This window comes from Schistocerca americana, chromosome 6 (genome assembly GCF_021461395.2).
Source record: "Schistocerca americana isolate TAMUIC-IGC-003095 chromosome 6, iqSchAmer2.1, whole genome shotgun sequence".
Taxonomy (NCBI): Eukaryota; Metazoa; Arthropoda; class Insecta; order Orthoptera; family Acrididae; genus Schistocerca; species Schistocerca americana.
The window spans coordinates 586,175,447-586,193,867 of NC_060124.1; the positions used below are offsets into that span (position 1 = coordinate 586,175,447).

The window sequence follows — 18,421 nt, forward strand, 5'->3', positions numbered from 1 at the left end:
ATGGTCAAGTGCCCGGTGAGCCTTAACTATATATATACTAAGATGGTATCTGTTCTTTCGGACATGTCCGAAAGAACAGATACCATCTTAGTACATATACACTACGAAATGTAGACAAGACGAGAGAAATCAGGACTGACAGGGAAGCAAATAGATAGTCGTTTTTCCGTCGCTCCATTTGTGAGTGGAACAGGAGAGGGAGTGACTTGCCGTAATACTAGGTACACTTCCCCATGCAAAGTTTGGTAGCTTCCAGAGCATGGATGTGGGTGTAGAAGTTCCCAGAAATAGGTGTGTACGTTGATGAAAAATAGTTGTAAAGTTTAGGTAGGTGCACAACTCGGGTGTACAGGCCGACGTCTTGCGGCGATGAGGTCTTGTGAGCAATGCTGGGTCACACTTTTCTAGGGCGTGGTGGTGGTGCTGGATCTCGACCCGGCTGCCCCCCGCTCTCAGCCCTTGACGGCCGCGTATCCCTGCGAGACGGTGGCGGGCTGGAGGCGCGCGGGCTCCGCCGTGGCCAGCTGCCACGCCAGCAGGGGGGCGGCCGTGCCGTGCACCTCCTGCGAGTCGCGGTCGGCCTCCGGGGGCGGCGCGCTGGGGGCGGCGGGGGCGGGCGGCACCGCCTGCGGCCGCGAGCAGCAGCGGCGGTCTCCCGTGTCGCCCTCGAAGCGCGGGCAGAAGGGCTCCTCGCCCTCCGGAGTGCTCACGCAGAACGAGCCGCTGGCGCTGCCCACGCAGGACACAAGTAGCAGAGTAGGTAAAATAGCTAATATTAACACAATGGAAAACACAGGATGGAATGTAACAGCATAATGAAAAGGATAGTTGCTACTCACCACACAGCAGAGATGCTAAGTTGCAGAAAGGCACAACTAAAAGACAGGCACACAATTACCTTTCGGCCAACAACGCCTTTGTCAAAATGATTAGACAACACACACACACACACTTACGCAAACACACCTGACACATACACACACACAACTACAGTCTTTGGCAGCTGGAGCCACATTAAGTCTGCTTCCAGCTGCCAGAGGTTGTGTGAGTTGCATTTGTGTGGCTATGGCTGCCAGAGACTGTGGTCATGTGTGTGTGAGCTGCTTTTGTGTTTGTGTGTGCGAGTGTGAGTTGCGTTTCAGTGAGTGTGCGTGTGTACGTTGCCTGCCTCCGGTTGCGATAAACTGTGGTCTACATCTACATCTACATTTATACTCCGCAAGCCACCCAACGGTGAGCGGCGGAGGGCACTTAACGTGCCACTGTCATTACCTCCCTTTCCTGTTCCACTCGCGTATGGTTCGCGGGAAGAACGACTGCCGGAAAGCCTCCGTGCGCGCTCGAATCTCTCTAATTTTACATTCGTGATCTCCTCGGATGGTATAAGTAGGGGAAAGCAATATATTCGATACCTCATCCAGAAACGCACCCTCTCGAAACCTGGACAGCAAGCTACACCGCGATGCAGAGCGCCTCTCTTGCACAGTCTGCCACTTGAGTTTGCTAAACATCTCCGTAACGCTATCACGGTTACCAAATAACCCTGTGACAAAACGCGCCGCTCTTCTTTGGATCTTCTCTATCTCCTCCGTCAACCCGCCCTGGTACGGATGCCACACTAATGAGCAATACTCAAGTATAGGTCGAACGAGTGTTTTGTAAGCCACCTTCTTTGTTGATGGACTACATTTTCTAAGGACTCTCCCAATGAATCTCAACCTGGCACCCGCCTTATCTACAATTAATTTTATGCGATCATTCCAGTTCGAATCGTTCCGCACGCTTACTCCCAGATATTTTACAGAAGTAACTGCTACCAGTGTTTGTTCCGCTATCATATAATCATACAATAAAGGATCCTTCTGTATATGTATTCGCAAGTGTGTGTGTGTGTGTGTGTGTGTGTGTGTGTGTGTGTGTGTGATGTCTAAGTCTGGCTCTGGCTGCTAGAGAATGTGGTCATGTGTGTGTGTGTGTGTGTGTGTGTGTGTGTGTGTGTGTGTGTGTGTGTGTGTGAATTGTGATTTTGTGTGTGTGTGTGTCTGTGTGACTGTATGCATGTGTGTATGTTCTCTAAGTGTGGCTGTGGCTGCCAGATGCCGTGGTCATGTGTGTGTGTGTGTGTGTGTGTGTGTGTGTGTGTGTGTGTGTTGTTTAAGTCTGGCTGCCAGAGACTGTGGTAATGTGTGCGTGTGACCTGTGTTTGCGCGAGTGTGTGCGTGTGTGCATGCTGTCTAATTTTGACAAAGACCTTGTTGGCTGAAAACTCATTGTATGACAGACTTTCTGTTGTGCCTTTCTGCGACTCAGCATCTCCGCCATATGTGAGTAGCAACTATCGTTTTCATTATATTGTTCATATTAAGGCAGGACGAATTAAAATTAGCCAAGTGACAACTTACATAGTATAATAAAAATGTATGAGAAGTCAGATTGCTACTTACTGTAAAGAAAACAGGTGGAGCTGCCGGAGTTAGTGGTCTTGTGTGCGTGAGGTGTGCTTGCTCGTGTGAATAAGTGGTATGTGTTGCTCTTTTGCTCATGAAAGCTGGGGCCAGAAGCTTTGTGTGCCTTTTAATTGTGCCTGTCTGCAACTTAACGTGACTTCTTTACGGCAAATAGCAATATATTTTTTTCCCAAGTTGTTGATACTCCTGTCTGGAGTTTCCATTGTTTGTTAGGTAGCGTAATAGCTAAATATCACCGTAATATTCCCCAAAAATCACTGAGGTGACGAAACTCCTGCGACACGTCATGACGTCGTGTCGGACGTCCTTTTGCGCGGCACAGTGCAGCAACTAGACGCGGCGTGAACTCAACAAGTCGCTGGAAGTCCCCTGCAGAAGTACTCGGCCGTGCTGTCTCTTTAGCCGTACATAATCGCGAAAGTTTTGCCGGTGCAGGATTTTGCGCACGAACTGACCACTCGATTCAATTCATGTCGGGCGATTTGGGTAGCAAAATCATTCCCTCGAAATGTCCAGAATGTTCTTCAAACCAATCGCCAACATTTATGGCCGAGTGACATAGCGCATATTCATCCAAAAAAATTCGATCGTTGTTTGCGAGCATGAAGCCCACGAATGGGTCCAAACGATCTCCATGCAGCCGAACATAACGATTTGCAGTCGACGGTCAGTCAGTCCACGTAAACGTAGCCCACAGCAGTACTGAACCACCACCAGCTTGCACAGTAGAATAAATTTCTTCTATTTTCGGAGATTATTACAAAATTTTTGGTCATCAGCTTGCACATTGTCTTGTTGGCTACTAGGGCCCATGGCCTCGTGGGGTCTGCACCACACTCGAAATTCACTATCAACTCTTACTAACTAAAAGCGGGACTCACTGAACCGGCAACGGTTTTCCAGTCGCGTTGGATCCAACCGGTATGGTCAGGAGCCTAGGACAGCCGCTGCAGGCGAAGTCGCGCTGTTGGCAAAGAAACTCGCGTCGATCATCTGCTGCCATAGCCTATTAACACCAAATTTCGCTGCACTGTCCTAACGGATTCCGTCGTCCGTCCGTCCCACATTGATTTCTGCACTTACTTCACGCAGCGTTGCTTGTCTGTTAGCACTGACAGCTCTACGCAAAAGCCACTGCTCTTGGTCGTTAGGTGAAGGCCGTCGGCCAGTGCGTTGTCCGCGGTGAGAGGTAATGCCTGGAATTTGGTATTCTCGGCACACTATTGACACTGTGGATCTCGTAATACTGAATTCCCTGACGATTTCCGAAATGGAATGTCCCATGCAGGCGCAATTCCAGCTGCCACTTCGTGTTCAAAGTTTGTTAATTCCCGTCGCGCAGCCATAACCACGTCGGAAACCTTTCCACATGAATCACCTGAGTACAAACGACAGCCCCGATCCTGCCGTTATGGCCGAGCGGTTCTAGGCTCTTCAGTCTGGAACCGCGCGACCGCTAGGTCGCAGGTTCGAATCCTGCATCGGCCATGGGTGTGTGTGATGTCCTTAGATTAGTTAGCTTTAAGTAGTTCTTAGTTCTAGGGGACTGAATACCTCAGATGTTAAGTCCCATAGCGCTCAGAGCCGTCTGAACCATTTGCCAATGCACTGCCCTTTCACACCCGTTGTAACTGATATTAGCGCCATCTGTGCAAGTGCATATCGCTGTCTCAGCGTATGCTGCTATGACCAAAAATTGACAAAAGTATGCAGAATAACATAAAGAATATGAAAAAAATGGTTCAAATGGCTCTGAGCATTATGGGACTTTACTTCTGAGGTCATCAGTCCCCTAGAACTTAGAACTACTTAAACCTAACTAACCTAAGGACAACACACACATCCATGCCCGAGGCACGATTCGAACCTGCGACCGTAGCGGTCGCGCGGTTCCAGATTGAAGAGCCTAGAACCGCTCGGCAACACTGGCCGGCTGAAGAGTATGAGCTATTAAAATGAGGTAAAATTTGTCTTGTAAAACAAATTACCAAATCAGTTTATGATAATCAATTATTTAAGAATAAAATACGCATAATAATCAAGCGAATCTATGGAATTAGATGTTGTTTACGTTTTTTATTGACATTATCACATAGTTAACCTACGATTTTCTATCGACTCCCAACAAATCCTTTTACTACAAAAAAACCTAATTTCTACCCGATGAAATTTAGAATCAACAGCATTTGAATTTAAATCTAAATTACTATCAGAGAACACAATGTATGATAGCCTTCATTTTTTTCTAACGTTCACACCATTTTCTTAGACATTTATTTTCCCACTTTACGACAAACAGTTTCTAATCTCTAAGCACAGGCTTCCACGGCCGTTGCACAGTAAAAAATTGCTTTTGGGTATGTGACCGCACTGTCAATGTGTAAAATTCTCCGACGTATTGGCCACTGTGCAAGTGACCTTCCTCTTATGTTTCTGTTAGCAACAGTACTCAGAGAAAGGCCGTTTGCAACAGTGGCCGAAACTTCGGAGAAATTTACACACTGACAATGCGGTCACATACCATGAAGAATTTTCTAATTTAATCAAAGTTTTTTCACTTGTTCTGTATTCTCCACTGTTGGCACTTATGATGGCTCCAAAGCAATTTGGGCAGCGGGAATAAATCCTAAACTTGTTTCTAGTTTGTTACTAGTTTACCGTATATCTTGTGTCAAGAAATCAGAAGATTAATACCTTTATAACTATCACATTTTCTGCGATCACCTTTTTTAAATAATGGGATATCAACCGCTATTTCCCAGCATTCTGATATGTTGATGTATTTCCAACAAGAATTTATAAAATTCAGTAGTTTTATAAGTAACAATTCCGAAGTATATTTAAATAATTTCACATTGCGGTTGTCTTCTCCTGAAGATTTTCTGTTTTTAGATTTTTTAACACAGCGTTTAGTTCTTGCCTTGATCCTTGTCACTAGCTGAATTTTTTCCATTTTCCTCATCATCTCTCCATAGACTATGGAAACAATCCAACCACTCATTTTCTGAAATGGGGTTAATTTGAATTACATCTCTTCCACCTTTATTGTTTCAGAAACACATAAGTTTTAGTTTGTTTCCCATGTACATCATGCTCCACTTCACTCAGAAAGTATTCCCAGCTTTGCTATTTTATTTTTTTCGTCTCTCTTTTGACAACTGCTATGCGTCGCTTATACTCGATGTAGACTTCTTGTTTCTTCGATTGTAGATATTTCAGGTAGGACTGTTTCTTCCATTTTATGATGTGTGCTAGTTATTGGTTACAGACTGGAATTCTTCTTTTGTCCTTACATTTCATCCGTTTCCCTAAAGCTTCACTAGCAGCTATGTCCATTGTTCTTACTATTTCTTTCCACTCTTCATTAATGTTCTGTTTTTCTTGCACGTGCTTTAGTACTTCGTCTAAACTTTTACTGTTTGAACATCTAATACTTGGATATTGTAGCATATGTATTCTATAGACTTCTTCTCGTTTAGGTTTTTGATTGTGCTTTTACTGTTATAAAGTGGGTTCTTAGTTTTGATATTACCAGAAAATGATCAGTACTCTGTAGACTCTAGTGTCTTCTACCACTGGGATGGCTTTCGCATTTACAATAAGATAGTCTATTATAGATCTGTTACCTCGTAGCATACCATGTAAATTTATGGATGGTTGTATGTGGAGAATACTATTTCTTATTCTAAAGTTGATAAAGGTAGAAAAACCTCTTAACTAATTTCTATTGTATTTTTAGTACGTTCTCCATGTGGCCCTACTAAGTCTTGAATGATAGATTTACCTGTCCTCGCACCTCTCACTGAAATCTCCAGGAAGTATTAAATACCCTGCTTTAGGTTTTCCATTAATCGTCCCCCGCATGTATTCGAATCTCCTCTGTTCCGGTTTGCCCACTGTCCATGATTCAGTACCATACAATGGTTTGCTCCGAACGTACATTCTCAAAAATCACTTACTCAAATTAAGGCATATGTTTGATACTAGCAGACTTCTGTTGGCCAGGAATGCCCTTTTCGCCGGTGTTAGTCTGCTTTTCCAAACCTCCTTACTTCTTCCATCATGGGATATTTTGCTTTCAAGGTAGATCTTCGTCAATTTCGTGATCAGCAATTTTGATCTTATGCTTGGCTATTCTCATTTTCGCTACTTCCGATTACTTTTGTCGTCTACCAGCTTATTCTCAATCCGTATTATGTACTCATTAGACGTTCCTTTCCATTCACCACATCCTGTAATTCTTCTTCACTTTCACTGACGATAGCAACGTCATCAGGGAATTTATCATTGATACCCTTTCATCTTGAATTTCAATCCAGCTCTTGAACATTCCTTTTATTTCCGTCATTGCTTCTTCACCGTGCAGATTGAAACCAGCGGGTGAAAGACTGCGTCCCTGTTTTACACCCTTTTTAGTCCAAGCACTTCGTTCTTGGTTTTACACTCTTATTATTCTCTCTTGGTTCTCGTACATATTGTATATTACCAGTTTTCCCTACAACTTACTCGTATTTTTCTCAGAGATTCGGATATTTTTCACCATTTTACATTGTTGAACGCAAATCCTATGAATTTGTCGATTTTTCTTCAGTCTTGCTTCCAACGTCCGAACTGCCTCTCTGGTGACTTTACCTTTGCTAAAGCCAAACTGGTCGTCATTTAATTATCCTCAATTTTCATTTGCATTCTTCTGTTATTCCTGTCAGCAGCTTGGATGCGATAGTTCTCGTACTTATCTGCCGTTGCTGTCTTCGGAATTGTGTGGACGATATTTATCTGAACGTCTGTGGTATGTTGCTAGTCTCATACACTGACGGAATAGGAACGCAACACCAAAAAATAATTAATGTACAGTAATGAAATTTCTGGAATACTCTTGTCTAGGTAACAAATTTAAATGATTAACACTGCAAATCGCACGTTAATGTAAGCGCGATGGCCGGCCGGAGTGGCAGAGCGGTTCTAGGCGCTACAGTGTGGAACCGCGTGACCGCTACGGTCGCAGGTTCGAATCCTGCCTCGGGCATGGATGTGCGTGATGTTGTTAAGTTAGTTAGGTTTAAGTAGTTCTAAGTTCTAGGGGACTGATGACCTCAGAATTTAAGTCCCATAGGGCTCAGAGCCATTTTTTGTAAGCGCGATGTCTAGTCGGCAGACAGGTTGGTTGCAGGGACTCAAACGGCCTCCTTCTAAACAACACACGGCCATGACTGGCACCGAGGGAGAACCCAGTTTCGTCAGAAAACGCAAAAGGCCACTCCCTTGCCCACCAATGAGCTCAAAAAATGGTTCAAATGGCTCTGAGCACTATGGGAGTTAACATCTGAGGTCATCAGTCCCCTAGAACTTAGAACTACTGAAACCTAACTAACCTAAGGACATCACACACATCCATGCCCGAGGCAGGATTCGAACCTGCGACCGTAGCGGTCGCGCGTTTCCAGACTGAAGCACCTAGCACCACTCGGCCACAATGGCCGGCCCAATGAGCTCAGACGTGACACAATTGAAGTCACAAATGGCAGTGGTTTGGGCTCTGTGGATGCACGCTGTGTTGGAGCTGTCGCTGAAATAACCGGTTGGTAACAGACTGCTGCTACAGATGCAGTACGATGCACCGGAGCCATACGCCGAACGCTGTCGTCTTCCCTCTTTGTAGTGCCACGTGGCCGTTCGGAGCCTGCTCATATTTCCGTCGTTCATTCTCGTGACCTCAGCTGCCAATATTCGCGGGGTGCAGTGGCTACATTTCTGCCAAGACTTTCTGCATTATCGCGTAAGAAACAACCAGTTTATCGTAGCCCTATTACACGACCTCGTTCAAACTCAGTGTGATGTTGATAATGGCATCCTTGTCACGTTAAAGGCATTCTTGACTAACATCAACTCACCATGTCTAATCTAAAAGGTAAGTAACAATTACGACCGTTATAGCGTGTATTTAAAGCAAACCTGATTTCTATCCTTTTAGTGGCGCTATTGTCCCCACTATTACGCGACTGGCGAAAATTTTAAATATTCATTTTTCACACGTAGAAACACGCCTCCCAACTTTATGTCGTACAACTCCTTTTCGTGTTGCGATTTTTATCCGTACACATCAACTTGAACAACCGTTAGGTTGCTACTTCCCCAAATGCTTTGAAATACTATGATGAGCCGCGGGTTTGGGCGAGCGGTTCTAGGCTCTTCAGTTCGGAACGCCCTGCTGCTACGGTCGCAGGTTCGAATCCTGCCTCGGGCATGGATGTTCTCAGGTTAGTTAAGTTTAAGTAGTCGTAAGTCCAGGGGACTGATGTCCTCAGATGTTAAGTTCCATAGTGCTCAGAGCCATTTTTGTTATGATGAAATGTTGTCTGTCCCTCCTGTTTTATTTTATCTCAACTCTTTTAAATGCTGAGTCTAATACTGGACCCCTGTGTCTTCCATATTGACTCCAGTTTGTTCCTCTATCACGTTATCGGCCAAGTCCTCCCCATCATAGAGGCCTTCAATGTACTCTTTCGACTTCTCCGCGCTCTCTTTGCGTTTAACAATGGAACTGCATTCATAATGTTGCAATGCTTGCTTTTAATTTCATTGCTTTTGTTTTGGTTGCCCTATATGCTGAGTCAGTGCTCCCGATGATCATTCCTTTATCGATTTCTTCATATCCCTTCCTCAGCCATTTCGGCTTGGCTGCCCTGCTCTTTCTATATATTTAATTCGCAACGATTTGCGTTGTAATCCTGATTGTTCTGGAACATTTTTTGTGGTTTTTTTTTTTCTTTCGCCAGTCAACTGAAGTATTTCCCTGGTTACCCAAGGTGTCTTCTGATGTGCAAGCGCTGTTCCTAAGTTTGTCCGCCCAACACCTCTGATTGCCCTTCATATAGATGTGCAGTCCTCTTCAACTGAAATTCACGCGATAATATTCCTTATGGGAGTATGCACATCCATAGCGACGTTCAAACACGTCTGATCATTCCTTAGTACTTCAGCATCCCATTTCCTTCAGCAATAATTCTGCCGGTTGATTCTCTTAAATTTCTGTATACCCTTCATCATTGCTAATCTGCGATCTGACTCCATATCTGCTCCTGGGTACGCCTTACGATACAACATCTGATTTCGGATTCTCTGACTATGCTATAATCCAGATGGAATCTTCCCAAGTCTCCACGTCTTTTCCAATTATACTTCTTCCTCTTCTGATCCTTGAACAGAGTATTCGCTATTACAGTCTGAAATCATTGTAGAACTCAGTGTTTCTCACCTCTTGCTCATACAGCCAAGCATATTTTCTTCCGTAATACTTCTTTCTATTCCTCCCCCTACAACCAAGTTCGAACTGCCCTTGACTAATTAGATTTTCATCTCCCTCTGCACACTGAATTACCCGTTAAATATCCTCGTCTACTTCTTCTCTCTCTTCATCTTCTGCTTGGCATGTATACTTTAAGTATCATGATTGGTGCGGATTGGCTATAAATTCTGATGAGGCAAGTCTATCACTGTTATCCACTCTCTGACCTACCTTTGTATTCACAACGCATCCTGCTGGTATTGACGTTATACTGTACTCACTTCACTAGAAGTTCTTGTCTTCTTTCCATTTAACTTCACTGACCCACACTATATCTAGATTCAGCGTCGGTATTTCCCTTTTCACATTCTCTAACTTGTGTACTACGTTCAGACTCGTAGACTATTATCCCACCATTGGTTATTCCAACTTTTTCCGCCGTGTGGGGCAGCCGCGCGGTCTGAGGCGCCTTGTGAATGTCCGCGCGGCTCCCGCCCGTCGGGGGTTCGAGTCCTTCCTGGGGCATGAGCGTGTCTGTGTGTGTGTGTGTGTGTGTGTGTGTGTGTGTGTTGTCCTTAGCGTAAGTTAGTTGACGTTAGATTAAGTAGAGTGTAAGCCTTGGGACCGATTACTTCAGCAGTTTGGTCCCATAGGAACTCACCACAATTTTCCAGTTTTCCAACTTTTCCCCATGGTCACCTCGCCCCTCGCAGTCCCTTCCCAGAGATCCAAATGGAGGACTAATCCGGAATCTTTTGCCAATATCTAGATCATCATGACACTTTTTCAATTACAGACCCCATTTCCTGTCGACATATGTACATCATGTGTCTTAATGCAGTGGTTTCCACTACCTCCTGTATCCTCGTGCCGTTGATCATGGCTGATTTTTCCGCCTTTTGCGGCAGTTTCACGCCTCAGGGGCAAGAGAGTGCCCTGAAACTGCGTAAACTTTGACAAGGCCACTAATGGACCAGAGGGGTCACTTTTTATGCCGGCAGTATTTGGCCGCCATTGCCGGTGATTTTTATTCAAAATGTAAGCAGTGTCTGGATGTGAACCCAGGATCAAGGACGTTCTGATCTCTGGTCAAAGTGGCTACCCCTAGGCGACAGTTGGACTATTGTCATGTATGAGGGTGAGTCAAATGAAAACCTTAAATATTTTTTAAATATTATTTATTGTGCAGAAGTGGTACAAAGCTGTATCACTTTTAAACTTAATCTCCCCAACGCTCAATGCAAGTCGTCCAGCGCTTACAAAGTGCATAAATACATTTAGAAAAAAATTCTTTTGGTAGTCCGCAGAACCACTCATGCACCGCGCGGCGTACCTTTTCATCAGAACGGAATTTCTTTCCTCCCATTGCGTCTCTGAGTGCTCCAAACATATGGAAATCACTTGGGACAATGTCTGGTATGGTGGATGAGGAAGACACTCAAAATGCAGGTCTTTGATTGCTGCAACTGTTGTACGGGCAGTGTGGGGCCTTGCATTGTCATGTTGCAAAAGGACACCTGCTGACAGCAATCCACGTCGCTTTGATTTGATTGCAGGCCGCAGATGATTATTTTTTAGGAGGTCTGCGTATGATGCACTGGTGACAGTGGTCCCTCTAGGCATGTAATGCTCCAAAATGACGCCTTTTTCGTTCCAAAAGAGAGTCAGCATAACCTTCCCTGCTGATGGTCCTGTTCGAAACTTCTTTGGTTTTGGTGATGAGGAATGGCGCTATTCCTTGCTTGCTCTCTTCGTTTCCGGTTGGTGGAAGTGAACCCAGTAACGATTCTTGCAAGGAAGTCATCACCTTCTCGTTCAAAGCTCCGAAGAAGTTCTTCACAAGCATCAACACGTCGTTCTCTCAATTCACGAGTCAACTGCCGTGGCACCCATCTTGCAGACACTTTGTGAAACTGGAGCACATCATGCACAATGTGGTGTGCTGACCCATGACTAATCTGTAAAAATGCTGCAGTGACCTTCTGTGTCACTCGGCGGTTTTCCTTCACTATGGCTTCAACTGCTGCAATGTTCTGTGGAGTCACAACTCGTTGTGCCTGACCTGGACGAGGAGCATCTTCCACTGAAGTCATACCATTTGCGAACTTCCTACTCCATTCATAGACTTGATGCTGTGACAAACATGCATTACCGTACGGAACCTTGATTCGTCGATGAATTTCAATAGGTTTCAAAGAGAACGCTGTTCTTCCGTGGTGCAAGTCGCAAGTGGGGCGGCCATCTTTATACTGATATTGCGACGGTATGTGTGCATCTGCACCATGCTGCCACTTTTAGGCCATTCTGCACGCTGATTGGAGCACGCTTACCAACTTACAGGATAACGGCGCGAAATTTCGATTTGTTATTACAAATTTAAGGTTTTCATATTTGACTCACCCTCGTATAAGTAGTTTGAATTGTAATAATACTTTTTGCCTTTTATGATACTTTTTCTTCTTGGATGTGCAGAACTATGTAGTTGTTAATGTAAGGGAGAGTGTTGTACCGGGAGGATAGCGTACCTAGGAACACATGATGTTTGCTGGTCAGTGTTTGAATCTAGTGATCGATTTTAAAATATTACGTGTTCTATGTATGGAAGTGATGTATAATATGTTGCAGCTACGTGGGAGATACTGTAAATTCTCCAGTTTTTATGTCGAGTAAAATATTTACGTATGATCAGTTAAGTTGTACTTCATTAGTAGCACACAATGTCGTAGCTTGAAACAGAACATGTGATATTTGCAAATGAAATCGGTTGCTTTAATGCCTTATTGCTCTATCTCGAAAATCGGAATTTCTGTTAGTTTCAAGCAGTGCGGGTGAGGTGTACCAAACACGTACAGCTCAGTCTGGCTGCTTTCTCAGTTCTAGACACGCCATTCTCACTTGAGAACGGTTTTGCTGCGGGAGACCGGTGTGGGACAGGAGTGGTGAAATGTGTGGCAGCGGCTCCGTACACACCTGGGGGGCGCGAGGTGTCCGAACAGCAGACCGCCGGGCCTGGTGGCCGCGAGGAAGCTGCCCGGCCTGTGGGCTGCTCTCCCTGCGGGGGCGGCGCCGGAGGCGGAGGCGGCGGAGGAGGCGGGGGCGACGCAGCGGCGGCCGCAGGGAGCGGCACGGCGCGCGCCCTCCGCCTGCAGCGTCTCGGCCAGCAGGCAGACGGAGCGCACGTGGCTGCACAGGTGCGGGTCTGCAACAGCGGCGGACGCGGCCACTGAAAAACACACTCCCTCCTCCCTGTACAGCAGCTGCAAGCACCCCACTCATGTTCCTATCTTTTTATACAACTACCCTTCTGCTCGTAACTCTGCCTCACACACACACACACACACACACACACACACACACACACACAAGCTGATCATTCAAAACATTGTAACCATCAACTTAATAGCTTGTTTGTCCATCTTTGGAACGAAATAAACTACTGGCTATTAAAACTGCTACACCACGAAGATGACGTGCTACAGACGCGAAATTTAGCAGACAGGAAGAAGATGCTGTCATATGCAAATGATTAGCTTTTCAGAGCATTCACACAAGGTTGGCGCCGGTGGCGACACCTACAGCGTACTGACATGGGGAACGTTTCCAACCGATTTCTCATACACAAACAGCAGTTGACCGGCGTTGCCTGGTGACACGTTGTTGTGATGCCTCGTGTAAGGAGAAGAAATGCGTACCATCACGTTTCCGACTTTGATAAAGGTCGGATTATAGCCTATCGCGATTGCGGTTTATCGTATCGCGACATTGCTGCTCGCGTTCGTCGAGATCCAATGACTGTTAGCAGAATATGGGATCGGTGGGTTCAGGAGGGTAATACGGAACGCCGTGCTGGATCCCAACGGCCTCGTATCACTAGCAGTCGAGATGACAGGTATCTTATCCGCATGGCTGTAACGGATCGTGCAGCCACGCCTCGATCCCTGAGTCAACAGATGGGGACGTTTGCAAGAAACCAACCTTCTGCACGAACAGTTCGACGACGTTTGCAGCAGCATGGACTATCAGCTCGGAGACCGTGGCTGCGGTTACCCTTGACGCTGCATCACAGACAGGAGCGCCTGCGATGGTGTACTCAACGACGAACCTGGGTGCGCGAATGGCAAAACGTCATTTTTTCGGATGAACCCAGGTTCTGTTTACAGCATCATGATGGTCGGATCCGTGTTTGGCGACATCGCGGTGAACGTACATTGGAAGCGTGTATTCGTCATCGCCATACTGGCGTATCACCCGGCGTGATGGTATGGGATGCCACTGGTTACACGTCTCGGTCACCTCTTGTTCGCATTGAAGGCACTTTGAACAGTGGTCGTTACATTTCAGATGTGTGACGGCCCGCGGCTCTACCCTTCATTCGATCCCTGCGAAACGCTACATTTCAGCAGGATAATGCACGACCGCATGTTGCAGGTCCTGTACGGGCCTTTCTGGATACAGAAAATGTTCGACTTCTGCCATGGCCAGCACATTCTCCAGATCTCTCAACAACTGTAAACGTCTGGTGAATGGTGGCCGAGCAACTGGCTCTTCACAATACTCCAGTCACTACTCTTGATGAACTGTGGTATCGTGCTCAAGCTGCATGCACAGCTGTACCTGTACACGCCATCCAAGCTCTGTTTGACTCAATGCCCAGGCGTATCAAGGCCGTTATTACGGCCAGAGGTGGTTGTTCTGGGTACTGATTTCTAAGGATCTATGCACCCAAATTGCGTGAAAATGTAATCATATGTCAGTTCTAGTATAATATATTTGTGCAACGAATACCCGTTTACCATCTGCATTTCTTCTTGGTGTAGCAATTCTAATGGCCAGTAGTGTACATCACTGATCCTGCGTACCAGCGATCCGACAGTTTGTTGGTACGTATGTGGCATTTGATGTGTCTCTGCACAGGTCATGTAATTCGCGTAAATAAAGGGTTGCGATTTCAGTACGTGGTGATGGCGCCAGATGAGTTCCGTAGGATTTACATCTTCCACTACCACCCCAGTTCCCATTCGAGAACTGTAGTTGGCTGATTCCAACTACACACAGCAGAAATGGAAATTTCAAATATAGTGTAGTTGGAATCAGCCGAAACAAACTGTTCTCATCATGTGTTTCATGGGACGCCAGTGTCAATTTCTTTACTGTTCCTAAAAAGATGATTTTAAAAGCGGAATTTTTCGTACCCATTCGACAGGGCGGTCCCATATTAGTGTGTGCGATATTTGTTTTATCAGAATGTATTAACAGGGACAGTATATATATATATATATATATATATATATATATATATATATATATACGATGTGCGCCAATAAACTAATGAGACTGATTTTATTTGCAAGATATGGCAACCCTGCAATCTTGCGTAGGCACAGTATCTTTGCCTTTGGTCTATAAGCTGCTTCAAGCCCAAGCAGCACATCGATGCAACTGCTCAGTCATGAGTTGTGCTGTACTAAGTTAACACAAGTTTGTGTCTCTCATCATGGAAATGGAACCGAATAATATAGCGCAACGGTACGGCATTTCTTTTTGCGTTAAATTGGGTGAAAACGCGACGACAACTTACGGTAAACTTCAGAAGGCTTTTGGAGAGGAGGTTACGTCAAGAGCTCAAGTTTTTTGTTGGCATAAAATGTTTAGTTGAGGCAGAACGAATACTGCAGATGAATACCACAGTGGACGACCATCAACCTCAAGGATGGATGTCAATTTGGCCAGGGTGAGTGAACTCATACGATATGATCGAAGATTATCCGTGAAAATGATTGCAGAAGAACTGAACATCAATCGAGAAATGGTTCGTCTAATAATAACTGAAGATCTTGGTATGAGAAAGATTTCTGCAAAAATGGTCCCCAAAAACCTCACACCACAACAGTGAGAAACATAGAAAGATGTGGCAGCCGATCTGTTAGAGCATGCGGAAATCAATCCAGAATTGTTGAGCCGTGTTATCACTGGTGATGAAAGTTGGTTTTTTCTGTACGATTCAGAGACAAAACACCAAAGTTCGCAATGGTGCTCAAAGAGATCACCCAGACCAAAAAAAACTCGCATGTCGAAGTCAAAAGTGATATGCATGCTTGTGTGCTTCTTTGATTCCAAGGGAATTGTTTATAAAGAGTGGGTGCCTCCTGGACAAACAGTTAACCAATATTACTAGAAAGAAATTCTAGAAAGACTTCGCAAAAGAGTTCTTCGTGTCCGTGTCAACATTGCTGATAATTGGATTCTGTATCACGATAATGCGCCATCCCATACTGCTCTGTCAGTACAGCAATTTTTAACCTGAAAACAAATTTCAGTACTACCACAGCCACCTTATTCGCCAGATATCGCTCCTTTCAAACAACACAAGATGTCCAAAAAGCTGTGACGAGGGTCTTGGAGGATATTACAGAAGATGAGTTCCAGAAATGTTACCATCAATAGCAGAAGCGCTGCAATATATATATATATATATATATATATATATATATATATATATATATATATATATATATATTGCGGAAATGGAAAGTGTTACTGATATATGATTTGCACATAATATAATAGTATTTATAAGCTGAATTTTTTTGCGCACATACTCTTTTTTAAATGGAACAATGCTTATTGACGTTAACAAACTAAAACTAGGATAAATTAGAAAGTCAATGGTGTTTGTTGCAGATTTCTAGTGCCCGTCGTTTACGAGATATGGTATTTTGAAAAGTTACACACTGACACCTGTTTGGCCCATTCAGCCTGCGTTGTTGCTAGGTACGAAGTTGTAATGTTTATTTAGAGTGTGCTTGTGTGTCCGTTGAGTGTATTTCTACACGCTAGTCAGTCAGTGAATGGCAGTCCAAGCAGTAGGTCGTGAGTAGACGATGGAATTCACCAACGCAGAAAAAGCCGTCATGCTCGTGGTGCATGGAGCGTGTAGGAAGAATGCAGCTCGTTCTTGTGTACTGCATGTGGAAAGATATCCCAACAGACGTCAACCATCTCGACAGTTATTTACCAACCTCTTCAACAAGTTACCTGAAAGTGGTAATGTAACACCCAGAGAATGTAACAGAAGAAAGCAAGTGACGACAGAAGAGGGCAAAATTAATGTCCTTTCTGCTGCAGCAGTTGATCCACAATTTAGCTCCCTCACAATCGCATAAGGAAGAGGCATGAGTTAGGCAAGTGTCCTAGGCATTCTCCATCGACACAGGTTACAACTGTATCAGAACTCTCTCCATCAAGAGCTGCATGGAAACGATTGCGATAATCGTGTTAACTTCTGTACATGGGAATTAAGGCAGGATACTCCGGATGTGTCATGTATCTTATTGAGTGATGAAGCCACATTTATCTCTCATCGGTAGGTAAATCACCGAAACATGCATTGTTGATCTGTTGACAGCTCTCAGCTCTCATTGGCTTCATCAGGTGGAACGTCAGCGTCCATGGAGTGTAAATGTGTGGTGTGGGATAGTGAACCATCAACTCAAAGGCCAGCATTTCATAGCCGGAACACTGAGTGCACAAAAGTATTGCAGCCTCCTAATGTACTATCTTCCATGAATGCTAGAAGACGTTTCTGTGGTACCAACACGATGGCTGTCTAGCCTATAGTGCATGAAGTACTACAACATGTCTTCAGGAATTGTTACCAAACCTTTGGATTAGACACAGAGGATCTGTATCCTGGCCAGCCCATTCCTGGATTTGACGCCAGTAGACATTTTTCTGTGGGGAAAGCTGAGAGACACTGCCTGCAAGGATATAACAACTACACGTATTATTGCTGCCTGCTCGGATATGTCTGCTGATATGCTAGTATGTGTGCAGCAGTCGTTCCGTACCAGACTGAAACCTTGTATTTCCGTTGCCGGTGATCATTTTGAACAAAACCTGTGATGGACAATTGTCTCGTTACTAGTCAGAATCCAAATAACTAGTGTATGCATTTGTGCTGTTCTTCAGTGTGTGCTATCACAAGTATTGTATAAGCGTCGGTTTGGTAACTTTTCAAAATAAGACACCTCGTAAACGACTCACACTAGAATCCTGCAACAAACACAACTGATATTCTAATGAACACTACTTTTAGTTTTTTAAAGTCAATTGAAAAAGTGTTTGTTTGCACAAAAAATACACTTTCTAAGCACATATACAAAGAGCGTTCAAAAAGTTTTGCACAGTCGTCTCTATTTTTTTTTATTTTTTGCCGGAGGAGAATGAAATTTTTTGTGAACGTACTTGAAAGTTTAGCTATAAGTTGGTGTATAAAAGCATTTTAAATTATTTGCAGGTGAGCCATAATGGACCGTGAAGTAGACCGGCGATGATTCTACACAGTGGATCGCAACAGTATCCAGCGATGGTTGCAGAGGTTAAAAGAAGGGGAGGGTGGACAATGCAGGATGCGGTAGACCATCGACGGTAGTGAGCGATGTGAATAAGGAAACCATCGATCAAATCATCCAAAATGACATGTGTGACGACACGACAACTTGCTGAAATGACTCGTTTGTCATTGGGTAGTGTGGTATCACTGATACAGTCACTGGGCACAGAAAAATCTGTGCGCGTTGGGTGCCTAGATTATTGACAAGAGAAATGAAAACGATGAGGAAGAATGTGTGCGGGGGGCTCATGAAGACCTTTACTGAAGAGTGGAAAC

The 18,421-nt window shown here is 44.6% G+C and overlaps 1 protein-coding gene across 1 annotated transcript in view; it reads right to left on the reverse strand.

The window, feature by feature from the left end:
- Positions 1 to 452: 452 nt before the first annotated feature.
- The window catches only part of LOC124620301, a 170,557-nt gene continuing 152,588 nt past the window's right edge, over positions 453 to 18,421 (reverse strand). Inside the window, exons 7-9 of the mRNA XM_047146973.1 lie at positions 12,890 to 13,010; positions 12,724 to 12,805; positions 453 to 597 (exon numbers count right to left, since the gene is read on the reverse strand). Of these exons, the coding sequence (XP_047002929.1) occupies positions 453 to 597; positions 12,724 to 12,805; positions 12,890 to 13,010 (348 nt within the window). The remainder of the gene's footprint in view (positions 598 to 12,723; positions 12,806 to 12,889; positions 13,011 to 18,421) is intronic.